Here is a 26,464-nt window from a genome sequence, read left to right as displayed (position 1 = left end):
CGCCCCGAGCCTACACCCTGGACGTGGCTGGCACTCGAAGACCATTGCTGGCCCCCAAGCGAACCCTTGGCCTGGCTTTCTTAACTCAGCGGAAAACTCAATGCAATGCAAGGTTTTAAAACAACCTGATTGAAATAAAATCTGGCCACAAAGGAAACTCGAGTCTCAAAATAGAATATTTACATATATACATAGATGAGAGACTCCAAACTAACTGACTGACTGTCTATGAAGCCTCTAAAATACTGAGATGGATGTTGGGACAGACCCCACAACATCCTAATAAAACCAAACTTAAGAGAGCAAAATAACCGAGTTCTCCGGAATGCAAAGAGGCTCACCACTGACTCTGAAGTACTCAACTGGATCAACGGCGAACTGGATGCTGGCTCTGGGTACCTGTGTCTGCATCATAATAAGATGCAGGCCAACTAGCATCAGTACATTGAATGTACGAGTATGTGAGCTGGAAAGCTAAACCACAACTTAAGCTTGGAAGGAGTACAAAGGAACTCTTACCTTGGCTCTGTTTAACTCTTGAATAACTGAACTCAATATATAAAGCAATACGACACATGCAATATATAAAGCTTGTAAAACAGTGTAAACAACTTAACTTGTTAAAGATAAAACAATAACAGCTCAACTTTACTTATATAAAAGTAATATAACTTTAGTGGGAGATTCTTTAACCGACAATCACCACTATGAGCCCTAGTGGTGATACAACGTTTTACCTCACATTGCCCAAGGACCATCCTATACCTTGCCATGATATAGGAAGTTTACTTTACTAAGTGGATCCATTAGCCTAATATTACGGATTCATCTAAAAAGTATGACCCGTTAACTCCCATGTTGGTGCATGGTTCTTATGAAGAGTTGAGTTTATATGAACTTGTGTCCCCAATTCGGTGCTCAAGACTACTCCCAAAAATACTTAGCTCATAAGTGTTTTAAACACATCTTTCTTTATTTGAGATAATTACTCAAAACTTTGCCCGAAGGCTCACTTGGAATCGATGTTCCTTTTTCTTGAAAACTAGCCCAAAGGCTCTTTTGGAAACATAGTTCCTTTCTTACTCAAATGTAAAAACATTTAGAAACTTCTTTGGGAATACATAGTTCCCTAATAACTTTTGAGAAATGAACTCAACTTTAAACTCTTTACTCTTTACTTGACTTGAAACTTGAGTCTTAAAATGAAGTTAAAACATTCAATAAAGACTTTTAACTTAACTTTAAAAACTTGCTTGACCCCCTTCTTGAACTTATAGACTCAACCCTTAACGTCACTTGACTTGGAAACTAACTTTCCTTGAATTGGAATTATTAATTCAAGGTGTTTGATCACATGATATGGATGAGTTCTTGATGTTTAGACATACCTTGGAGTGTCAAAAACAACTATAAAACCTAGGTATAATACCTAGGAACATACATGAGAAAGTGGGGAAGGAATGGGAAGACTTGGCGCTCTGAGAGGCGCGGAGCGCCAGACCTCAAACTTCAGAGGGGTCTGGTTGGGGCTCTGGTAGGGGCGGCGCCCCAAGGGCTGGACCTCAGAGTCCCTCTTGGGGCGCGCTGGCTGGCGCGACACCCCAGCCCTTTTCCCCGAAAACTTGACTTTTCTACTCCTTTTCTCCAACTCTAAACCTTCTAAACTTCAAAGCTTTATCCCCCAAACACTTAGGATCATCAAAACCCTTACCATACACTAGATTCAACTCAAAAACACCACCGGAAACATACACCAAACCAACAAGAACTACAACACAACACAACTACAACTTCAATAATTCCAACCAACAACTTCAATCAAACATAATCAATCTTTTCTTGAAATTAAACGAGCTTGGCGTGTGGGGGAAAGAACCAACCCAACACTATGAACTCACATACCTAATAGGGATCACCCCCGACGATATCCACGACGATCTTTTGACGAAATTTTGCTTCTTCTTCTCCTTTCTCTCCTTTTCTCTAAAGAACCCTAACTCTTACTCTTTTTAAAAAAGGAAAACTGATCACAAATCAGTCTTACAACTTAATATATATCCAAAGACAAGGCTAGGGAAATGACCAAATACCCTAACAAATCTCCGGACGGATTCCCTGCCAACTGCCCAGCTTTCATATGGCATAACTCGCTCATACGAACTCGGAAACAAGCAAACTCGATGGCATTAGAAAGAACAATCCACGAACTTTGCAAACATAACTGGAACTATACCTAGATCATCCTGAACTAGGAGTTATAACTGTTCAAAGTTGGCCAAAAACTCATTATTTTCCATTGCCAAATTTTTTCCAGATTTTGAAAATTTCACATTTTTTTCCAAAAATGACTATTTCCAATTTCAAGCTTTTTCAAAGTTATTTCAAATTGTCGGATGTTACACCTAACCACGCTAGAGACACGACACTCAAACTCAAATATGGTCCCGACGCCCAAACTTGAACCTGTCCCGAGACCCGAATTCAACCTAACCTTGACATTCGACCTTGACTCCCGAGTCTCGACCCCAATATCTGACTCAAAATATAACTATTGAAATATGATCTGACCCCCGACTCTAGCCCCTACCTCGACATCGATTCGAGACGCTAACCATAATCTCGAGACTCGACCTCAACACTACACCCAATCTAAGACCCGATCTTGAACCTAATATCCGACTCAATACCTGTCATCGACCTTGTCACGCCCTGAGCTACCTTCGAGATGCGGACACGGGACCTAGGATCACAAGTGATCCCAAGCTAACCCTGTTGGCATGACATGAGCATACTAAGGATAAAAATAACTGATGCAGAAGCTAAATCATAAATAAAACTGAAATGATGGGGAATACCCATATACTAAAACTGAATATATAATCTGAGAGTTTAATACAAAAGGAAGACCAAACTCAACAACCAAGCTGAATCTAACTATGTCTGAAAATAGCCTCTAACTGACTAGAAATGCTAGGACATGCCCCGACTAAGTCTAGCAAAACTAAAACTAAAGGACTAAAATACTGAAAAGATAACATACTATTGTCCTCGAAGAATGAGGACTCACCGCTCCGCTGATACTACTGAACTGGAGATCAGGAACCGATCTAAGCGTGATCTGACTACTGGGGACTTGATCCTCCATCACGAGAAGATGTAGCGCAATATATGCGTCAGTACTTGAAAGGTACTGAGCACGTAGGATAAAATAATACTGAAATAAACACATAATTGAACAAGCAATAAAACAAGTGCATAATCTGAACATGATATAGATACTGAATACTGAGCTAACTGAATGAAATGACCAATTTATAACATACTGAGACTGAATACTGANACTTGAAAGGTACTGAGCACGTAGGATAAAATAATACTGAAATAAACACATAATTGAACAAGCAATAAAGCAAGTGCATAATCTGAACATGATATAGATACTGAATACTGAGCTAACTGAATGAAATGACCAATTTATAACATACTGAGACTGAATACTGACTGTATTGAAAATGGTCAATGTAATAAAGTCTGACCGAGCTGTGGGAGCTACTAATAACCGATAATAAAACCACATGATCTAAATGTGGAGTCCGATGTATACGCCCTATCAAGAGGAACCAATACACCCGGCCAAAGGTGTAGAGGCATGCTGGCGTGATCACTAAAATAATGCCCACAGAAGGGACTTACAACCTACGTGGCTAGTAGTTCTGGGACTGTTGGGTACGCTGAACCCTAGTCACTCGGTATTATGCTACTCCCAATGGATTAAGTGATTAACATATTATGACTGAATTATTGTGATATACTGGATAGCTCAAAACGACTTGCAAACTGAGAATGCGCATAAATAACTAATAATGACACATTTCAAACTGAGGCATGTATATCTGAAATAACTGAAATATCTGGACTAGCATGTGTAATTCAAGAACTAAAGAACTACATATCTAGGGTTCTGAAATTCATGCAATAGACTGAATATTAACATACTAATCTGATTTGGATCATTCTAATAGCTAAGAACCCAATAATGCTAATATTCAAGAAACCCTAGGTCTAGTCATAATAAGGGAATCAAGAAACTGACTGAAAACTAGGGACCTAATGGGTGAAAGGAACCCACTAGTGAAATCCCACATACCTGGTGACGAATTCCACGGAGAAATCTTTCGATTTCGGGGCTGGAACTGGAGGAAACTTGATGCGTTCTTGAACTTAGGGTTGGTCACCTCTTTCTCTCGTTTCATTTCTAATTTTCTAAGTTTTGATTAAAGATCTGACTTGGGTAAGTTCCAGTTATGTTTCTAGGCTTAAACTGGCTAAAACCACGAAATTTAGGGTTAAAACGACATAGTTGAGGTGTCCAACGAATAAGGAAAAGAACGAAATAACTCTGACTTAAACTGCAGACGAGCTGACCACGACGACCTTCGCGAATCGTGAAAGAGACCACGGACCATGAAGTCGGTCGTGGTCTAAACTCGATGACCACTAGCTGAAGGTCTGAGTCCACGAGCTCTACCACTGCCTGTGTGAAGGACCACAGACCATGAAAGTGTCTGTGGTCTCCACTTGGGTTGTGGTTTGGAGGGAGTGAAAATGGGGATTATTGGTAAGGCTCCACGGACGCCCCCACGGACTGTATAAAGGACCACAGACCGTGAAGGTCCTCATGGTCATCACTTAGGCGTGGGGTCTAAGGGGCTGGCTAAGAAGGGTCACTGCATCGACTCTACGAGCTCCACCACGACCTGTCATCAAGACCACGGACAGTGAAGGTGCTCGTACTCTAATGTCTGGGCCTGGTGACTTCCAAGTCAAGACCACGAGCAGGTCTACGAAGAGCTGACCTCAACATCTGACCTCAACCCCAATTCGAGACCTGACCTTAGATCCAATCATGAGGTCCCACCCGAGTCCCAAACTCAATCTCAACTCGAACATCTGACTCGATATCTAAACCCAACCCTAATCCCAGACCCGACCATGATCGGGACCTGATACCCTACCTCGACCCGATACCCCACCCCAACCCCGACCCCACCCTTAACACCTTACTCGAGACCTGACCCCGACCTCGTTCTTGACACCTGACCTAAGATCATATCCCGACCTCGACTCGAGACTCGACTTGAGACATGGTCCCAAAACCTGACTCGAGACTTAACCTGAGACCCATCCTCAACCCCGACCCTAACTTATGACTCGTGACTAGATCTCGACACCCAACACTCGACCTGATACCCGACTCGAGACTCGACCCCGATCCCTACCTCGAGACTCGATATCGACCAGAGACTCAACATTGATCCAAAATTTGACCTCTAATTCTAACTCGAGATTCAACCCTATTTCAATTCATTATCCGAGTGTCGGGTCTCGAATTGAGGTCGAGAATCGGGTCTCGAATTGAGAATTAGAAGTTGAATTTATGATTAGTAGTGAGAATCGATACCCGAGACTTAAGTTAGGATGAAAAGTTGAGATGTGAGGTTCAAAATAATTTTGGAAAATGTTTTCCTTACTTTTTAAAGGGAAGTCATTTTCCTTAAATTTGAGGAAAATAAGTTTATTTGAAAAACATATTCCAAATTATTTAAGCCAATCAAAATGAGAAAATTGGATAACATTTTGTGGAAAACATTTTCCTTCATGCCAAACACACCCTAAGCCTATTTTAGTTATATTCTAAAAATGTGGATTAGTTGTGTCAATTTTATATCTTTATGACTTAAATAGGTTCTGAACTCATCTTATTCCTCCATAGTTTATTAAATCATCAAAACACCAAAATACAACACATTTGATGAGATACTTTTTTTTTTTAAAAAAAAAAGAACAATAGGATGATAGTGATATAGAGGATGCTGGTTCTTTCATTAGTTGTTACATCTCTATCATATTTTTTCCACTTTTAATGCAAATATTTCCATGGATCAAACCCCTTTCTAGGGGTGTCAAATGGGAGGGTTGTACTGAGATTTGAGAGATCGAAATGGGTCATTTCCCTTTTCAAAAGAATCAGATAAGAACACAATTATGAATCTTTATGGAAGGATCGATTCACAGGGCAATATCTAAATTTAGATCGTTAAAAAGGGATGTTGAAACCTTGGAGTTCATTAAAAGAGAGAACTCGTATCTCTTAGCTCTTCAAAGGGAGACTAAAACCTTAGAGTTCAATGAAAGTGAAAACTCTGATCTCTTGCTTTTTGCTGAAATATGACTTACTAATTTATTCATCAAAAACTCCTTTAAATAGGAGTCTTATCACATCAATAGGAAGTCTAATTCTTATGAAAATAGAGACCGAAATCCTTTTCCAAACTAATAACCATAGCTTAACCTAATCAACTATGAAACATAAACCTCATTCTAGAATAATAAATAAAGTTACTTAAATTATAATTAAGTAATAAATAAATCTACTTAAAAATATAATTAGATACTTAAGAGTTTGCCTAAATAATACTCCATGAAGAAGTCATCTCTTATAACAAATCCAACTAACTAAATCACACTGATATGGGGAAATACTTTTATTGGACTTCTAACAGAATGCCTATCAGAAGACCAAATTATGTATCCTTGGGAATGTCCTGTAAGATCTAATGACTTAACTGTTACATTATACGACGCCTTCTGATTCAACGCTGTAAATTTCAAGATTTTAGGTTGAACAGTCACCTCGACGCCATTGACCCCATATACTTCAACTGTGTAAGCTGAACTTGCTTCTCCGACGTTGGTCACAGTCCTTGTATAAGTTTGAGCACTTGATTCCGTAGGAATAGAAAATGACGGATAGTTCAACTCTGATTGAGGTATGCTTGTTGTACAATGTACCTTCTTATTCACAATGAGACTGACTTGATCATCTGTATAATTCAAGCCACATAAGTATGGGATGTAATCTTCGGGCTGGATGTCATAAACGAGTCCTGGATCATTTGCTCTTGATGGATTCACATGCCCTGATCCGATTGTAAGTAGATCAGCAGGTTCAAGTGTCTCGTCCTGAATTGGATCGTTTCCAAGGTTGACTATGTCAGCTGTGGTCATGATTGCTGATTTAATTGCAGCTGGAGACCAATTTGGATGTGCATTCTTTAACAATGCTGCAACTCCTGCAAGATGAGGACAAGACAGGGAAGTTCCATAAAGGAGGTCAAACATCTGGCCTGCTATAGGGGTTGGCCACGCTGCAAGGATATTCACTGCAGGGCCAATAATGTCTGGCTTTAGTATGCCCTGACTCGGAATAAATGGTCCCCTAGCAGAAAAGTAAGCGACTGTTGGCGCGTGCTTGTCACCAATTCTCGTTCCCTTGAATGATATCGTTCCAACTGGTGTTGATGTTGATTTCACATAGTTTATGATCTCTTGTCCATCCTTGTAACTAACCTGTGTTGTGGGAACGACATCATATTCTGAGAATGTTGTAGAGCCACGATACTTTTCGTTCATGAGAATCATGCCAGCACCACCAGCGTTTTTCACTCTTCCTCCTTTGACATTTCTAGACAAGTCACCGCTTGTATCACACAACACTATTTTACCCTTGACATTGCTTGTATTCAATGATTCACAAGCCTTACCATTCACAAGTGGTAACAATTTTTGTGAAAAATTCGTTGGTTGAAAGGCAGATTCGCCTTCATACTCAGCTCCGTTACCCAAAACTGCTACTGCACTTATCTTTCTATCTGTTGTGCTAGCACCAACTGTGAGAATCCACGGGGCCCCGTTCATCACAGTACCACTATCCGGTCCATGATTTCCTGCAGAGCCACTTACAAAAATCCCCTTCGCCATTGCGCTATACGTGCTAATAGCTATAGCATCATCATAAAAAGGCGGGTGTCCTAACCCCATTGGAATGACAATCACATCCACACCGTCTTCAATTGCAGCATCAAAACCAGCTAAAATCACCCATTCTGCACACCAAAGTACCCCACAAACTTTGTACATGGCCACATGGGCTCGGGGCGCAATGCCAACAGCCGTGCCATTGGCATTACCATAAAAGTTGGCACCATCCACAAAGTTCCCCGCAGCTATGCTTGAAGTCTGTGTCCCGTGGCCATTTTCATCTATAGGTAACATACCCGGTTGCACAAAATTTCTTGCTCCAATAAGCTTCTTATTACAATTGGTAACATTAAACTCACATTTACCTTTCCATTTATCAGGTGGATTAGGCATTTCATTATCATTAAACGAAGGATGTTGAGGAGTAATTCCAGTATCTATTAAACCAATAATCACACCTTTACCTGAATTTGATGCATTCCACAAACCAACATTCTGGTGCAAGCCAAGGAAACTTGGACTGTGTGTGGTGTGCAACTGAAATATTCGTTGGGGACGTGCTGACAAGAAACCGGGCTTCTTTTCCATTTCTCTCACTTCGTCTGATGACAACAAAGCAGCAAAACCATTGAATACATGACGATAGGAATACAAAATGCGCGATGAGTGATTCGAATTTGTAGGCAAAAATGATTGATGCCAGAGAAGTACATCTTTGGAATTTGAGAAAAGTTGATCATGAAATTCAAGATGTACGACATAAGTTTCTAAATCACTTTGATTAGTGAAATGATCACCAAATGTTTTTGATGAACGAAGCAGAACAAAGCAGAGAAAGGTAGAGATGAACTTCAGATTCATATTTTGTTTAGGTGATTATCACATTCAGCAAGATTTGCATATATATAATATGAAGTACATTTAACATAATCTTGACTTGATCATATTTAATTTGTTATGGTCAGGAATTCAGCTTCTGCAAAATTATCCATATTAACTTAATCTAACAGAAACATTAACTTGAATAGAGAAAATAATTATCATGATGTTTATTAAGTTGACTGAAAATAAGAATAGAAAAGTCATGATTTACATCAATATGGACTAGGCCCGTTGGGCCGGCTTGGCCTAACCTGTGATTTAATAGGATGGTGCTAAAAATTTTGAAGCCCATTTAAGAAAAAAGTTTTTTACCCCTGCCTGAATAAGTGTAAATTTCATATATGACATATATTATAGTACTATTTTCAAGTTATAACAGTAGATTTAGATTTTCAAGCTATAACATTAAAAATTTCAGGTTATAACAAGTTTTTAAAAAAATGTTTTTATTAATTTGAAAAAACTTAAAAAATAAATAAAAAGATAAACAAAAATTTTAAAAAAAAAAACGAAATTAAAAATAATAAAGTAAAAAACAGAAATTGTGGATTGTAATTTAATTTGAATTTATTGTAGATAATTAATGATTAGCATGAAATAAGGGATCCAAACTAATTAAGAATATTCAGTTTCCTTAATTCACTCTAATTTGTTAAAATTAATTCAAAAATCTGATTTTAAAAATCAATTTCCATTTATTTAATAAATGATTAGTCTATTTATGGTTTTTTATTATTAATTAATAATACGTAATTAATAAGGAAAAAATGAAAAAAAACGGAATAGGGGTGTCAATTAAATTTGAATTAATTTAAGATAATTATTAATTAGCATGAATTAAGGAATCTCAAACTAATTAAGAATATTCAGTTTCCTTAATTCACTCTAATTTGTTAAAATTAATTCAAAAATCTGATTTTATCCATTTTTCTTCCACTTTTCTCTCTCTTNATGTTTAAAACCCGTAAAATTTACTCTTAAATGTGTATATGGCGTGAATTTTCCCCTGAATAAACACGCTGATTTGTGGGGGTTGAGCAATATGAGTAGGGCTGACCCGTGGGCCAAATAAAATATAATTAGAAAATAAAAATAAAATAAAATAGAATATTAAAAATTTCATAATGGCAAACTTATTTAACTAAATTGTTCTCCATAGCTATAGTTTATCTAATCACGCTCTATAGCTATAGTTTAAGATGCTATAGAAACTTGTGTTTGCATATCCCAATTTATTTATTAAAAATTTATATAAATCATCCACTTTTAATTAATGAATACATGAGCGCTAAATGCGGTAACAAAAATAATAATGAATCTCATTATTCACGCTAACATATTTTTTTGCGTAAAATGACTTCTACTACGATAATAACAGCATAACAACTGGATTCGTCATATTGGAAAAGCTCCATTAAAAGGAAATAAATTATACGTTTTATTTCGTATATGTGTTTGTCTGACAATGGATTATCATAGAATGTATATGTTCCATATGTATATTTGAATTGTATATGTGTTAGATTATAATATTTGTACTTGTATATAGAAGCTTGAATTTGTATATAATATAAATTGTATATGCATATGTATATACATATAATGAACATATGATTATGTATATACACCAATCATTCACAATCATGTATATGTATAGATAATAACAAAAAATATACAAATTGCCATATACAATTAGGGGGGTTTGATTACTGTGTAAGATACATCTTATTCATGAATAAAAAATTGCATTAGCTTTTACTATGTTTGGTAGAAGTTTTGTATTAGGTATAAAAGCCAACATAACTTATACCATGTTTGGTTGGTAAGATTTTAAATGTTGTATAAAAGGCATTCATGTACTTATACATTAATTTATATATTGTTTGGTTGTGTTTTTTATAGTCCTACATAATTAATACCACATAACTTATGAGGAAATCTATTATAAGTTATGTGGGATAGAAAGTGGAATAAGTTATGTGTTATACATGCATTAAAATGATAAATTACATATTTACCCTATTAATTTATTGTATTTATTTTTTAATTGAAAACTTTACTATTTTCCTAACTATGTTTGTTTTTTATTTCTTTTTATATATAGACCGTCTTCATTTCTTTTTATATACTTACAATTTTTATTTATTTATGCAAATGTAAATATTTTCTTAATATTAGAAATTTGATTGTATACATTTGACGGCATATATGCTAATCAAATATTAGCATTATATATTATTCAATATATTCCACACATTTAATTAGCATGTATTATTATTTTATAAATAATATATATTAATAATTTACAACAAATTCAATATTTAATAGTTAATAATTAATGTATTGTAATCTCAACATAACTAAATAAATACCTATATAACTAATATCTGCATAGCTAATACATGCATAACTAAACCTTGTATAACTAATACCTGCATAACTAAACCCTACATAACTAATACCTGCATAACTAAACCCTACATAAGTAATACGCACATAACTAAACCTGTATAATTAATACCTACATAACTTTAATCAGTAACCAAACGACCCCTTAGGGTTTAAACATAAAATTTGAGATTCTTCAGATTTGTCACGATTTAATGAACCAGAAACAACTTCATTAGTTGTTCTTGACCTCTATAAAAAAATTGAAACTAGGAAAACTAATGACAATTTTTTGTTCAAAATACAACAAAAATAAATCATATACAAACGAAAAAATAGTTGAATCATGTTTTAAGCGGCTACCTTGAATTGTGAAATCACAATTAGAAGGGAGAACGTAGATTTCGAAATTCAAATTTAAAGTATATGAGTGATTATAAGAGAGAATTAGGAAGGAGAGAGGAGAGGTAACATTAAATTTGTATAAATTAGAGTACAAATCCGGTAAGGGCTTTTATTCCTTAGGTATACAAACTGGCGGTGGGTCCCCTTTCTAATAGAAAATTATCTAGTTTTATGTTAAAATCTAGACGTTAACGGATTAACGTTTGTCATTGAGGGTGTGTTTGGTATGAAGGAAAATATTTTCTGTGGAAAATAAGTTGGTTTCTAACTTATTTTCTCATGTTTGGTTGGTGAGTGAAAAATATTTTCCCGAAAAAATTTCTAGTGTATGATTGAATGAATGAAATATTTTTTAGAAAATGTCTTTTATTTTTATCTAGAGAGGACAAAATACTTATTATGAAAATAGCTTCTAACCTAAAAATCAACCCCAATAATTGATCCGGTATTTGACCCCGACACCTGATTCAGAACCTAACCCCTACTCCCGACACGAGTTCGAGAATTTGAATTGTAACCCAACCCTAACCATGACCCAAATAAGGATACGATCCCAAGACCTAACCCATGAACTAACCATGTTAGAGAGCTGACACTCAAACTCAAACATGATCCGTACACCCGAACCTGAACCCTACCCGAGACTTGAATTTGACCCGACCTCGACATCCAACCTATACTCCCGATCCCAACATCCTAAACTATTGAAACAAGTTTTAACCCCTAATATGATCCCTGTCCCCGACACCGACTCTGGCCAAACTCCGACCCTGATTTGAGACCCTAACCCTAATCTCATGACCCAAACCCAACTTGAGTCCTGACCCCGACCCCGACCCCAACACCCGACTCGAGACCCATGACCTCAACCCTAACATTAACCCGAGATCGAACCCCGACCCAAAACCCGCCCCCAATCCCAACTCGAAACCCAGCTTGACCCTGACTCTCGACTCTCGACTCAACCACAACACCTAACCCAAACCCGACCATGACCCTGACCGCAACTGAGAATGGGGACTCGACCCCAACTCGAGACTTAATACCCAACCCTAGATCCATCTTGACACATGAGACCTGACCCCGATATGCGAGATTTAACCCCAACACTCGATCCCAACCCTTATCCGAGACCTGACCTAAGACCCGATCCAAACCCCAACCCCTACCCTAACACCCGACTCAAGAACTGAACCTAACACCGACTCAAACCTAACCCCGACTCCTAAAACCTAACCCCAACTCCTAAGACTTGATCCTGACATTCAAGCCCAACCCCGATTTGAGACTTGACCTGAGATCCAATCACGAGGCCCACCCGAGACCCAAACCTGACCTCGACCCCGACATGTTACTCGAGACCTGACCCCCGCCCAATCCCAGATCCGACCCTGATCGAGACCTGATACCCGAACCCAACCCAATACCTTACTTGAAACCCGAGCCCGACCCTAACACTCGACTCGAGACCTGACCCCGACCTCGTTCTTAACACTCGACCCAAGACTCGATCTCGACCCTAACACCATATCTTGAACCCAACTCCGACCCGAGACTCAAACTCAACCTCAACCCTGATATCTAACTCGAGACCTGACCCTGATCCCAATCTCGTTCCTGACTATGATCGAGACCTGATACCCGACCCTGACCCTATACTCAACCTGAGACCCAACCCCGACCCCGACCCCAACACTAAAATTGAGACTTGACCCTGACCTCTTCCTTCACACCCAACCTTCGACCCGATCCCGACCTCGACCCCGACACTCGACTTGAGACTCGACCCTAAGACCTCACCTGAGACACGACCTGATACCCAACTTGAGTCCTACCCCCGACACCCGACTCGAGACTAGACCCGAGACCAACCTTGACCTAACCCCGACCCTGACTGTTGACTCGAGACTCGATCCTCACACCCAACACTCAACATTTTCCTTCATGCCAAACATACCCTAAGCCTATTTTAGTTACATCCTAAAAATGTAGAGTATTTGTGTCAATTTTATCTCTTTGAATAAATCGGTTCTGAACTCATCCTATTCCTCCATAGTTAGTTAAATCATCAAAACACCAAAATATAACACATTTGACGAGATACCTTTTTTTAAAAAAAACAACAATAGCTTCATAGTGATATAGACAATGTTGGTTCTTTCATTAGTTGTTACATCTCCATTATTGTAACATCCGATAATTTAAAATGAACATGAAGAAGCTTGAAATTGGAAGTAGTCACTTTTGTAAAAAGTTCAGAATCTGGAAATTTGGCTAAATTCAAAATCTGGAAATTTGGCTGTGTGGAAATCAGTGAGTTTTTGGCCAACTTTGAGCAGTCATAACTCCTAGCTCAAGATGATCTAGGATTTGTTCCAGTTATTTTTGGAAAGCCCTTGAAACGATCTTTCCAACGCCACCGAGTTTACTCGATTCCGATTTCGTATGAGCGAGTTATGCCCTTTGAAAGTTGGGCAGTTGGCAGGGAGTCCGTCCGGTAATTTAAGGGCATTTTGGTCTTTTCACAAATCAATTGTTTTCGTTATATTAAAGTGTTAGACTGATTTTAGATCAGTTTGTCTCATTTTTTTTAAAGAGTGAAGAGTTAGGGTTCTTGAGAGTGAAGAAGAGAAGAAGAGGAGAAGAAGAGGAGAAAGGGAAGATCAAGCAAAGATTCTTCAAGATCATCGTGGATTTTCGTCGGGGGTGATCCCTATCAAGGTATGTGAGTTCTTAGTGTTGGGTGATCCTTTCCCCCCACACACCAAGCTCATTTTTATGATTTGAGAANTTTGTACTTGTATGAGTTTTTATTGTGAATCCTTCTACTTACCTATTTGTCAATTGAGCCCCTGAACCCATCAAAACACAACATTTTAAACATGTTTTTTACTACTCAACTATGTGTGTATCACAAACATGACACATAATTTTAAAAATAATTATAAAATGACACCTATATATATAGTCTCTTTCCAATTTTTATTCTCTTTGCCATAACTGTATCCATCCCCACAATCTCACTTCATTCCTTTTTCTCATCTTCCTTACCCTTTTCCTTTTTCCAACCTCTTCTATTCTTTCCATTGAAGTAAAAATGTTGGCATGATTTCGGGTTGTTCACAATGTCGTCGGAGTTCGGAGTTGATTTTGGGTTTAGTTGGATACTTGGATTGGGGTTTTGGTGGTGACTGGTGGCGCTAAGGAAGAGTGGGTGTCTGTTGGGTGGTCTGATTGTTTCTAGTTGTTCACAATTTCACCGGATCTCGGGGCTGGCAATGTTGTGAAGGTTGAGGGCTCGAGGCTTATTGGCGGAGTTGGTTTGGGGTTTTTGTTGTTGTTGTTGTTGGCTCTCGCTTATAGTTGCTGGTTGAAGCTTGCCAAAGACAGTGAGAATGAAGGTGGTTTGGTCGGAGAAGGTAAGGAGGACGAGAAGAAGGCAGTAAGTTTGAGTTTGGTTTGGAACTGAAACATTGAGTCATTTGGGTGGTGGATGACTTAAACGGGGGTCAATGTCAAAAATTATTTGAGTTTGTTGTCGTTGTTTTTGTTTGATTTTCGACTTATCTAGATAGGTTTTTCAATTTATTTTCGAATTTATTTGTTGTTTAGTCTGGATTTGATCTTCTATTTGCACCTTTGTTTTGTTTTGGGGTTTTAGTCGATTACAATGATTTTGTTGAATAATTTTGGGGATTTTGCTTTGTTTTGTGCCTAATGTTAGTGTAAGATGTTTTGGTAGTAGTGTTATGCCTTCCATGACGTGTTTCATAATAAAGAGAGCAGTATAATGACATGAAACAACTGAGAAGAAATTTGGGGGGAAAGATCGAAAAAGAGGCCAAGAACACCTCAAATTTTGTCCAACAATGGTGTTAGATGCAAATAGGAAGATGATGGGTTTATAATACCATAATGTGATTGTTAGACCCTTTTCCAAGGGTCTAATGCTCCTAATAGGTGTGTGTCACATGCTCTTTGGTATTAGCTACCACATAGGATGCCAAGTCAAAAATTGTGTTTAAATGGGTTCACGGGTTCAAATGACAAAGGGGCAATTAGAAGGGTTTACAAAAAACTCCACGGACCAAACCCATTTCTAGGCAAAAATTTGAGAGATTAAAATAGTCTGAAATTGGAAAGATTAGAATCGGTCATTTCCCATTTCAAAAGAATCAGATAAGAACAAATAGGACTTTGCCTAAATAATACTCCATGAAGAAGTCATCTCTTATTAAAAAAATCCAATCAATTAAATCACACCGATTTGGGGAAATACTTTTATTGGACTTCTGACAGAATGCCTATCAGAAGACCAAATTATGTATCCTTGGGAATGTCCTGTAAGATCTAATGACTTAACTGTTACATTATACGACGCCTTCTGATTCAATTCTGTAAATTCCAAGATTTTAGGTTGAACAGTCACCTCGACGCCTTTGAGCCCAAATACTTTAACTGTGTAAGCTGAAATTGCTTCTCCAATGTTAGTCATAGTCCTCGTATATGTTTGAGCACTTGATTCCTTAGGAATTGAAAATGATGGGTAGTTCAACTCTGATTGAGGTATACTTGACGTACAATGCACCTTCTTTCTTACAATGGCACTGACTTGATCATCTGTATAGTTCAAGCCACATAAGTATGGGATGTAATCTTCAGGCTGGATGTCATAAATGAGTCCTGGATCATTTGCTCTTGATGGATTCACGTGCCCTGATCCGATTGTAAGTAGATCAGCAGGTTCAAGTGTCTCGTCCTGAATTGGATCGTTTCCAAGGTTGATGATATCAGCTGTGGTCATGATTGCGGATTTAATTGCAGCTGGAGACCAATCTGGATGTGCGCTCTTTAACAATGCTGCAACTCCTGCAAGGAGAGGGCAAGACATCGACGTTCCAGAAAGGATGTTAAATGTCAATGATGTTGTCTCACCTCCTATAGAGATTGGCCATGCTGCAAGGATATTCACTCCAGGGCCAATAATGTCCGGCTTTAGTATGCCCTGACTCTGCATGCATGGTCCCCTAGAAGAAAAGTAAGCAACCGTTGGGGCGTGCTTGTCTCCAATCTTCGTTCCCTTGAATGTTATCGTTGCAACTGGTGTTGATGTTGATTTCATATAGTTTGTGATCTCTTGTCCATCGTTGTAACTAATCTGTGTCGTGGGAACGGCATCATATTGTGAGAATGTTGTAGAGCCAGCATACTTTTCATTCATGAGAATCATGCCAGCACCACCGGCTTTTTTCACTATTCTTGCTATGTCTTTTCTAGACAAGTCACTGCTTGAATCACACAACACTATTTTACCCTTGACATCGCTTGTATTGAACAATTCACAATTCGTACCATTCACAAGTGGTAACAATTTTCGCGAAAAATTCGTTGGTTGGAAAGCTGATTCGCCTTCATACTCAGCTCCGTTACCCAAAACTGCAACCGCACTTATCTTTCTATCTGTTGTGCTAGCACCAACTGTGAGAATCCACGGGGCCCCGTTTTCCACAGTACCACTACGCGGTCCACCATTTCCTGCAGAGCAACTTACAAAAATCCCCTTCTCCATAGCGCTATATGTGCCAATAGCTATATTATCATCGTATAAAGGAGACCGTAAGTGTCCGAATCCAATTGAAATGGAAATCACATCCACACCGTCTTCAATTGCAGCATCAAGACCAGCTAAAATCTTGTATTCTAGACAATAAAATGCATCACAAACTTTGTAAATGGCCAAATGGGCTCGGGGCGCAATGCCAACAGCCGTGCCATTAGCATTACCATAAAAATTGGCACCATCCACAAAGTTTCCCGCGGCTGTGCTTGAAGTATGTGTCCCGTGTCCATAATCATCTGTAGGGGACAGATCCGGTTGCACAAAATTTCTTGCTCCAATAAGCTTCTTGTTACAATTAGTTGTAACATTGAACTCACATTTGCCTTTCCATTTAAGTGGTGGATTAGGCATTCCATTATCATTAAATGAAGGATGATGAGGATCAATTCCACAATCTAATATACCAATAATCACACCTTTACCTGAATTTGATGCATTCCACAAACCAACATTCTGGTGCAAGCCAAGGAAACTTGGTGTGTGTGTGGTGTGCATCTGAAATATTCGTTGGGGACGCGCTGACACAAAACCTGGCTTCTTTTCCATTTCTCTCACTTCCTCTGATGACAACATAGCAGCAAAACCATTGAACACATGACGATAAGAATATAGAATGCGCGATGAGTGATTCGAATTTGTAGGCAAAAATGATTGATGCCAGAGAAATACATCTTTGGAATTTGAGAAAAGTCGATCATGAAATTCAAGATGTACTATATAAGTTTCTAAATCACTTTGATTAGTGAAATGATCACCAAATGTTTTTGATGAATGAAGCAGGACAAAGCAGAGAAAGGTAGAGATGAATTTCAGATCCATATTTTGTTAGGTGATTATTACATTTAGCAAGATGTGCATATATATAGTACTAAGTTCATTTAACATAATCTTGACTAGATCATATTTAATTTATTATGGTCAGAAATTCAGCTTTCTGCAAAATTATCCATATTAACTTATTCTAACTGTAACATTAACTGGAATAGAGAAAATAATTATGATGATGGTTATTAAGTTGACTGAAAATAAGAAAAGTATAGTCAGGATTTATAGAGAGCTGCCATCAATATGAGGGGCCTAGCTAATTTAAGCCTCATTAAATATTAGCGAGGAGACTCTCGTCAAGTACTGAATGAATCACTTGCTCATCCAACGGTTTTTGCTATGACAACATTCAGAAAAAAAAAAAAATACAGCGATACCTCTCTTGATTTATTAAACGCTAAGGATAATATGAGAAAGAAGTAATAAAACTATCTTGATTTGCAAAAATAGGCATCCAGGCCTGAGCTATCAAATACTCAATGTATAGAGTTTTTTCTTTATATAGTTAAGTTGACTTACAATAAGAAATAACTCTTTGTAACAAATTTAATAAGGTATAATTTAAGAAAATAGAGTAATGATTTGTTGAACCTAACTTATACTTATTGCAAGAGACAGCAAAGATGATCTTATGATATTTTTTCAAAGTAATATGAGCTCTGTCTCGAGAATTATGCAAGCACTTGCTCATTTCAGTGAGGTAACAAGATTGGTCGCAAATCAAACATATTCTTATCTAGAGTGGAAGAAAGTGTCAAACAAAGCATCTTAACTAAAACGGGATTCTCACTTGGCTCACTACCAATTAAGTATTTGGGGCTGCCACTTACTTCAATATAATGTAATAAAATGGATTGCCAGCAAATGGTAGATAAAATTACTAGCGGAATTGGAGTGGCCTACTCTAAACGCCTATCGTATACTGGGAGATTACAGAATATAATGGCTGTACTCTGGGGCAGTGTTCATATTGCCCCAGAGTGTACGTACTAAAAGAGATTGACAAAAAATGCAGAGAGTTCTTATGAGGAGCTACTGATGGTAAAAGGAAACTTGCGTTTGTAAAGTGGACCAAAGTATGTATCCGAAAGAAATATGGTGGTCTTAATATCAAGGGGTGCTGCAACTGGAATATAGCTTCAGTGGGGAAATAATTATGGCAATTAGCAAGAAAGGACATCCTGTGGGTTAAATGGTGTATAATTATGAAGTCGAATGGAAACATTTGGGGTCATAGTCCACCAACAGATTGCAGCTGTTACCAAAAGAAGTTAAACTCTTTGAAAGCTCAGATGACATGTTGGTATCAAGGAGAAAGCTACACACTTACTCCAACAAGGGACTATTCTGTTTCTCAGAGTTAATGATAAAAGTATGAGTAATGAATTTGGGGAGCTAAGCACCAGCCATAAAAGCCATGGTAGCTTTGTAGAGATCTGTGGATCACTCATAATTTTGCTAAGAGTAAGCCTCTTTCTTATGTTTCTTATGACTGGTTCCTGTACTTCTATTGGACTTCTTTTCTCAAGAATTTTCCGTTCTCATCTTGTGTTTCACCGGGTAAGATCACATTGTTTTGGTATACTAATTTTTCTTGTGAATTTCCTTCTATTTTTAGCCTTACCCTTTGCCGGCTTGGTGTCTAAGCTTACCATGTTCCTTATATTACCTTGATTTGTGCTTCTGCCTTTTGGAGGTTTGAAGTGGTGGAGTTTCTAGCCCTTCTTTTCGATTGGTGTTGTCACTAGCTTCTCCTAATTCACATCTCCTTTCCTCTTGGGTTCCAATATTAATCAGAGGATTTCATGTCCAACAACTGCTTGTGGAGTGGCCCTGCACATTGCAATGGGAGCAAAACTCCGGTATAGTCTCATATTCAATCTTTTGGATATTTTTTTCCAGTTGACCTTGGTTGTTTCTGATTTCCACATAAACCTCATACAAAAGGGGCCTTGCAGGTCTATCTCCACTCTCAACTTCGCTGTAGTCGGTCTGGTTTTTAAGGCAGTAGCCTTATCCATGAATAATGGAGTGCCAATATGTTGTACTATTCGACATAGTGCATCCCACTCATAGTAGTGTCATGGCAGATTTGGTAAGTTAATTTAAACTGGAGCAAGAGTGGTTTCCGCATCGGGTTGGGCGGAAGATCTGGGGGACCAAAGCTGTCAACAGATAAACTCATAATGCAAGGTGTTGCACTAGCCGTTAGCGGTGAAGACTTGAATAAGTGTAATGAGATAATTTTTTTAATATAAGAAGAGACACATTGCATCTTTTTGCAGAGTGTGGCAGGGTATGGAAAGTCAGATACGTAGTTGATTAGGGATAACAATACAGTACACAGGAGTCTGTAACACACTCCAATGGATCAAGAGAAGAAGATGGAAACAGTTCCAAAAGGAGATAGTTGTCATAGTAGCATCAGTCCGGGGACAATGATATACTACACATGGAAGTGAAGGAATAGAAAATAATTTCAGCAAACAAGCGTACAGCCTGAGTTTGTCATCACACAAATACAGAGGGAAATATGTCAATGAATTTACATGTTGAAATACACAAAGGGAGCAAATAGATGTCAGAGTTTGATTTCAAAAATATGTAACTAGATGGTTGTTTTCCTGAGATCTAGTGATTCGAGGTACCCTTCCTAGAAGGTGGCTGAAAACGCAGGGCTCTTTAGGTTGTAAATATTTGCATTGGTATGGTAATATTTCACATTATTACCAAAAAAAAAAAAGATTTGGCGACCTAAAGTCAAAATTTATTCAAACTCATTCAACTTCTTTTATACACCATCTGGTTGGGATCATCTCAGGTGATTTTTGCTCCTGTACTCATCAGTGTTGTCATGAAACTATGTAATTGATTTGTAGAAATGTAAGGGCCTCAGGGGTCTTACACAATGTCAATTTGAATTAGTCGGTGTCTTCATTCAAGTATTAGGAATCAGATAGAGAATATTTGTTTTAAAAAAAACAATGATGATGGTATTGATAATGATGGTTCTTTCATTACTTGTTACTTATCCATTATACCTTTTTCATTTTTAATGACAATTTTTTTCACATAACAAACCTCTTTACATAGGAGTTTGTCTAAATAATACTCCATGAAGAAGTCATCTCTTATAACAAATCCAAACAATTAAAACACACTGATATGAGGAAATACATGTATTGGACTTCTAACAGAATACCTATCAGAAGACCAAACTATGTATCCTTGGGAATTCCCTGTAAGATCTAATGACTTAACTGTTACATTATACGACGCCTTCTGATTCANATACTCCATGAAGAAGTCATCTCTTATAACAAATCCAATCAATTAAATCACACTGATATGGGGAAATACATGTATTGGACTTCTAACAGAATACCTATCAGAAGACCAAACTATGTATCCTTGGGAATTCCCTGTAAGATCTAATGACTTAACTGTTACATTATACGACGCCTTCTGATTCAATGCAGTAAATTTCAAGATTTTAGGATTAACAGTCACCTCGACACCTTTGAGCCCAAATACTTCAACTTTGTAAGCTGAAATTGCTTCTCCAATGTTAGTCACAGTCCTTGTATAAGTTTGAGCAATTGATTTCTTAGGAATAGAAAATGACGGATAGTTCAACTCTGATTGAGGTATTCTTGATTTACAATGTATCTTCTTATTCACAATGGAACTGACTTGATCATCTGTATAGTTCAAGCCACATAAGTATGGGATGTAATCTTCGGGCTGGATGTCATAAATGAGTCCTGGATCATTTGCTCTTGATGGATTTACGTGCCCTGATCCGATTGTAAGTAGATCAGCAGGTTCAAGTGTCTCGTCCTGAATTAGATTTTTTCCAAGGTTAACAAGGTCAGCTGTGGTCATGATTGCAGATTTAATTGCAGCTGGAGACCAATCTGGATGTGCACTCTTTAACAATGCTGCAACTCCTGCAAGGTGAGGGCAAGACATCGACGTTCCAGAAAGGATGTTAAACATCGATGATGAAGATGAAGATGCAGATATTGTCTCACCCTCTATAGGGGTTGGCCAAGCTGCAAGGATATTCACTCCAGGGCCAATAATATCTGGCTTTAGTATGCCCTGACTCTTCACAAATGGTCCCCTAGAAGAAAAGTAAGCAACCGTTGGCGCGTGCTTGTCTCCAATCTTCGTTCCCTTGAATGTTATCATTGCAACTGGTGTTGATGTTGATTTCATGTAGTGTATGATCTCTTGTCCATCCTTGTAACTAACCTGTGTCGTGGGAACGGCATCATATTCTGAGAATGTTGTAGAGCCGCGATACTTTTCGTTCATGAGAATCATGCCAGCACCATCGACTTTTTTCACATTTCCTCCTTTTTCATTTCTAGACGTGTAACCACTTGTATCACACAACACTATTTTACCCTTGAGACTTGAAAACAACGATTCACAATCCTCACCATTCACAAGTGGTAACAATTTTCGCGAAAAATTTGTTGGTTGAAAGGCTGATTCGCCTTCATACTCAGCTCCGTTACCCAAAACTGCAACCGCACTTATCTTTCTATCTGTTGTGCTAGCACCAACTGTGAGAATCCACGGGGCCCCATTTGCCACAGTACCACTACCCGGTCCACTATTTCCTGCAGAGCAACTTACAAAAATCCCCTTCTCCATTGCTCTATACGCGCCAATAGCTATAGTATCATCATATAAAGGTGGCCGATAGTGTTCGAATCCAATTGAAACAGAAATCACATCCACACCATCTCCAATTGCAGCATCAAAACCAGCTATCATCCTGTATTCTTCACAAGTATATCCATAACAGACTTTGTACATGGCCACATGGGCTCGGGGCGCAATCCCAACAGCCGTGCCATTAGCATTACCAAAAATACTGGCACCATCCACAAAGTTCCCCGCAGCTGTGCTTGAAGTATGTGTCCCGTGTCCAGCTTCGTCCAAAGGGGACGTAGCCCCATCCGCAAAATTTCTTGCTCCAATAAGCTTCTTGTTACAATAAGTTGTAACATTGAACTCACATTTGCCTTTCCATTTAAGTGGTGGATTAGGCATTCCGTTATCATTAAATGAAGGATGTTGAGGATTAATTCCAGAATCTAATAAACCAATAATCACACCTTTACCTGAATTTGATGCATTCCACAAACCAACATTCTGGTGCAAGCCAAGGAAACTTGGACTGTGTGTGGTGTGCATCTGAAATATTCGTTGGGGACGTGCTGTCACAAAACCTGGTTTCTTTTCCATTTCTCTCACTTCATCTGATGACAATATAGCAGCAAAACCATTGAACACATGACGATAAGAATATAGAATGCGTGATGAGTGATTCGAATTTGTAGGCAAGAATGATTGATGCCAGAGATGTAAATCTTTTGAACTAGAGAGAACTTGATCATGAAATTCAAGATGTATTATATAGGTTTCTAAATCACTTTGATTAGTGAAATTATCACCTAATGTTTTTGATGAATGAAGCAGGACAAAGCAGAGAAAAGTAGAAATGAATTTTAGATCCATGTTTTTTTAGATGACTATCACATTAGCAAGATGAGCATATATAATGCAGTTCAATTAGCACATAATTTATAATAGATGTATATAATCTTGATTAGATCGTATATAATTTATTAAGGTCAGTAATTCAACTTTTTGCCAAATTATCCATATTAACTTATTCAAACTGAAACAAAGACTTGATTTGAAAAAATTAATTATTCTGATGGTAATCCATAATTATTAAGTTGACTGAAAATAAGAATAATCTAATCAGTATTATTAGGAAGGAAAATGTTATGAACCAGCCTCGGCCCAATGTCAATACTTATACGGACATCACACAACTAGTTATTGGGCTGAGAAGAAGCAACAAAACTGGAAGGCCTTTGCAAAGGCTGATTTAGGACTTAGGTCCAATTAACAACTACCTAAAAGGATGACGGATGAGAAAAAGAGGTTTATGCATATTGTTGAGAGATATGTCTAGTCCTCTCATCCCGTTTCTTTGAGTCTATGCTTCTCATCTCCCTTCTAGTTATCTTCTACTATAGTATTCTTTGTTAGCTCCATTTTCTTGTTGTAACTTCGAGTTTAGTGATTATAATATTTGAATGCATGTTTCTATTGTGAAATTGGAGTTGTTACGGAAAATCCTATGAATTCTTTGAAAGTCAGTAATAGTTTATGTGATGTGGCCTTTTGTTCGATGGAAGAAAGTTATTTTATCTTTCTTTTGTGAAAGATTTAGAAGCCACCATATTTGATATATTCACATTGAGATGTTGAATATTTTGCATCTTCCAAAGACATCATCCATGACATCAACAAGCCTATTTTTTTCTCTATAAATAGGGAGCTTAGACATTAGTTGAAATACACCTTGAAGCATATGAAAATATTTCATTGTTTTCTTTCTTTGTCTTTCCATTAAGAGTAATTTTGTAAGAGAGTTTGTGTTGGGAAACACTTGTGTGAACCCTTTGTTGGAGTGATCTTGTGAGGTTATTCTCTTTGGGTATTTGGGATTAAATTAGAGTATTTACTCTAATTCTATACTCTCTTTTGTACTCTTGTTGATATAGTGATATTGCTCCTCTCCGCTTGTGGACATAGGTCTATTGATCGAACCACGTTAAATTTGTGTCTTCTTTAATTGCTTTACTTTCGTTATTATCAACTTACTATTGTCTTTGTTATTGTCATTACAACATTGTTTGGCTAAATTCCGCACTACCCGAGTTCTCGATCCTAACAGTTTAGCATTTTGTTTGCTTGACCTTACAGTTCCTTAATCTTCTTTATGGATATCTTAATTGTTGGGTGTGCGAACAAAATTTCACATTAATAGCTGAACAGATTGGGAGCCTACATATAAGGTGTTGAAACATTTAATGTTGTGAGACCTTTTGATAATATCACACCTTGTTAGTTGTTAAGAGTATTTTTTTTTTGTTAAGGATGAGTGTGGGAATATAGCCTTTGTGGTAAACAAGCTAGCACAATTTTCCCATTGTCCGACTGAAAATCATTGGTCTGAAGTCAAACATGTGGTTCGCTACTTAGTTGGAACGGTGAACTATGGTCTCTTCTTGCATCGTAAGTCTCCACTTGATCTTCATGCCTTCTCAGATGCGAAATAAGGATGATCGCGCTTCCACCAGTGCATTTCTTATCTATCTTGGTAAAAATCTGGTCTCCTGTGTTAGCATGATAGACAACTAAATGATTGTATATATTAATGTAATTATATAGTGATATAAATTAGCATGATCATATACATTTGTTGTAGAATCATATGAATAAAGATTGTGATAGAATAGCTGATTTGGAGGGATAGCAAGGCAGATTTAGAGGGATTCAATGGCAGATTTGTATAGATAGAATAGCTGATCTTTAGGGATAGGAATGGCGAATCTTTAGGGATGTGTAATCTTTATTTTCTCTATATAATGGAAAGACTCTCACTTTGAGAGGCATTCAGCTGAAAATTGACATGGTATTAGAGCCTTCTCTTGGCTGTCTTGTTTCATAGAGTCATCTGTGGTTCCTTTTAAATTTTTTTTTTGAAAATCTTGGTTTTTGGCTACCTCCTGGGAATTTTGTTCTTGGTCATTCTAGTTGCTTTCTTGAGTCTTTGTAGTTNGTTCCTTTTAATTTTTTTTTTTGAAAATCTTGGTTTTTGGCTACCTCCTGGGAATTTTGTTCTTGGTCATTCTAGTTGCTTTCTTGAGTCTTTGTAGTTTTATAGCTATTCAAAAGCATGAATTCAAATCACTTTGAATCCTTCAGTGTTCGTTTCATTGGAAAAAATTATTCTTCTTGGGAGTTTCAATTTCAGTTGTTTGTCACCGGCAAAGAACTATGGGGCCATATAAATGGAAGCGATCCTTCTCCTACTGATGCAACAAAGCTAGGTGAATGGAAGATTAAATATGCTCGAGTGATGACATGGATTCTAGGGTCAATTGACCCTCTTATTGTTCTTAATCTCAGGCCGTACAAGACAGCTAAGGCCATGTGGGATTACTTACAAAAGTGTAACACCCCATATCCAAAAATAGAGATTTCAGATTTCTGGTGTTACAGGTGGCACTCACGGACACCATTAACGGACCATAGATAGACTCACGGTCCATCCTGCAGGTCCGTGGTTCATGACAGAAAACTTTCCCAGAACTCAGTCAGAAAATTTGGCTAAGTCCCGACTCACGGACAGACCCACGGTTCGTAGATCAGACCACGGCCGTGGTCTGTGTCCGTGGATCGAGACTTCCCTTACTAGCCTCTGACACAAACTATGGTCGACCAACACGGACCGTCATTCGATCCACGGTCCGTAGGTCTGACCGTAGATGAGGTTAGCAGCTAGTTAGATGAAAAATATTGATGGGTCAACTTCAAATGGTCATAACTTTTAGCATAAAATGAATTATGTGTCCCATGACCTATGGTTAGATAGATAATTTAATTATCTTTCCAACGCCACTGAGTTTGCTAAATTCCAACCTC

General features: G+C 37.8%; 2 protein-coding genes across 2 annotated transcripts; both read right to left on the bottom strand.

The window, feature by feature from the left end:
* Positions 1-6,498: 6,498 nt before the first annotated feature.
* On the bottom strand, positions 6,499-17,935 carry LOC125864127 (subtilisin-like protease). Its single transcript, XM_049544058.1, has 2 exons — positions 15,926-17,935; positions 6,499-6,693 (listed from the first exon to the last, which is right to left on the bottom strand). Exons 1-2 carry the CDS (start codon positions 17,933-17,935, stop codon positions 6,517-6,519), a joined length of 2,187 nt encoding a protein of 728 aa, XP_049400015.1. The 3' UTR covers positions 6,499-6,516.
* A 3,339-nt stretch (positions 17,936-21,274) lies between these two features.
* LOC125864126 (subtilisin-like protease) lies at positions 21,275-23,476 on the bottom strand. Its single transcript, XM_049544057.1, has one exon. The coding sequence runs from the start codon at positions 23,474-23,476 to the stop codon at positions 21,275-21,277; it is 2,202 nt and encodes a 733-aa protein (XP_049400014.1).
* Between the last annotated feature and the right edge of the window lie 2,988 nt (positions 23,477-26,464).

Source organism: Solanum stenotomum, chromosome 5 (assembly GCF_019186545.1).
Source record: "Solanum stenotomum isolate F172 chromosome 5, ASM1918654v1, whole genome shotgun sequence".
NCBI classification, from domain to species: domain Eukaryota; kingdom Viridiplantae; phylum Streptophyta; class Magnoliopsida; order Solanales; family Solanaceae; genus Solanum; species Solanum stenotomum.
This window is presented reverse-complemented; position numbering and strand designations above follow the sequence as displayed.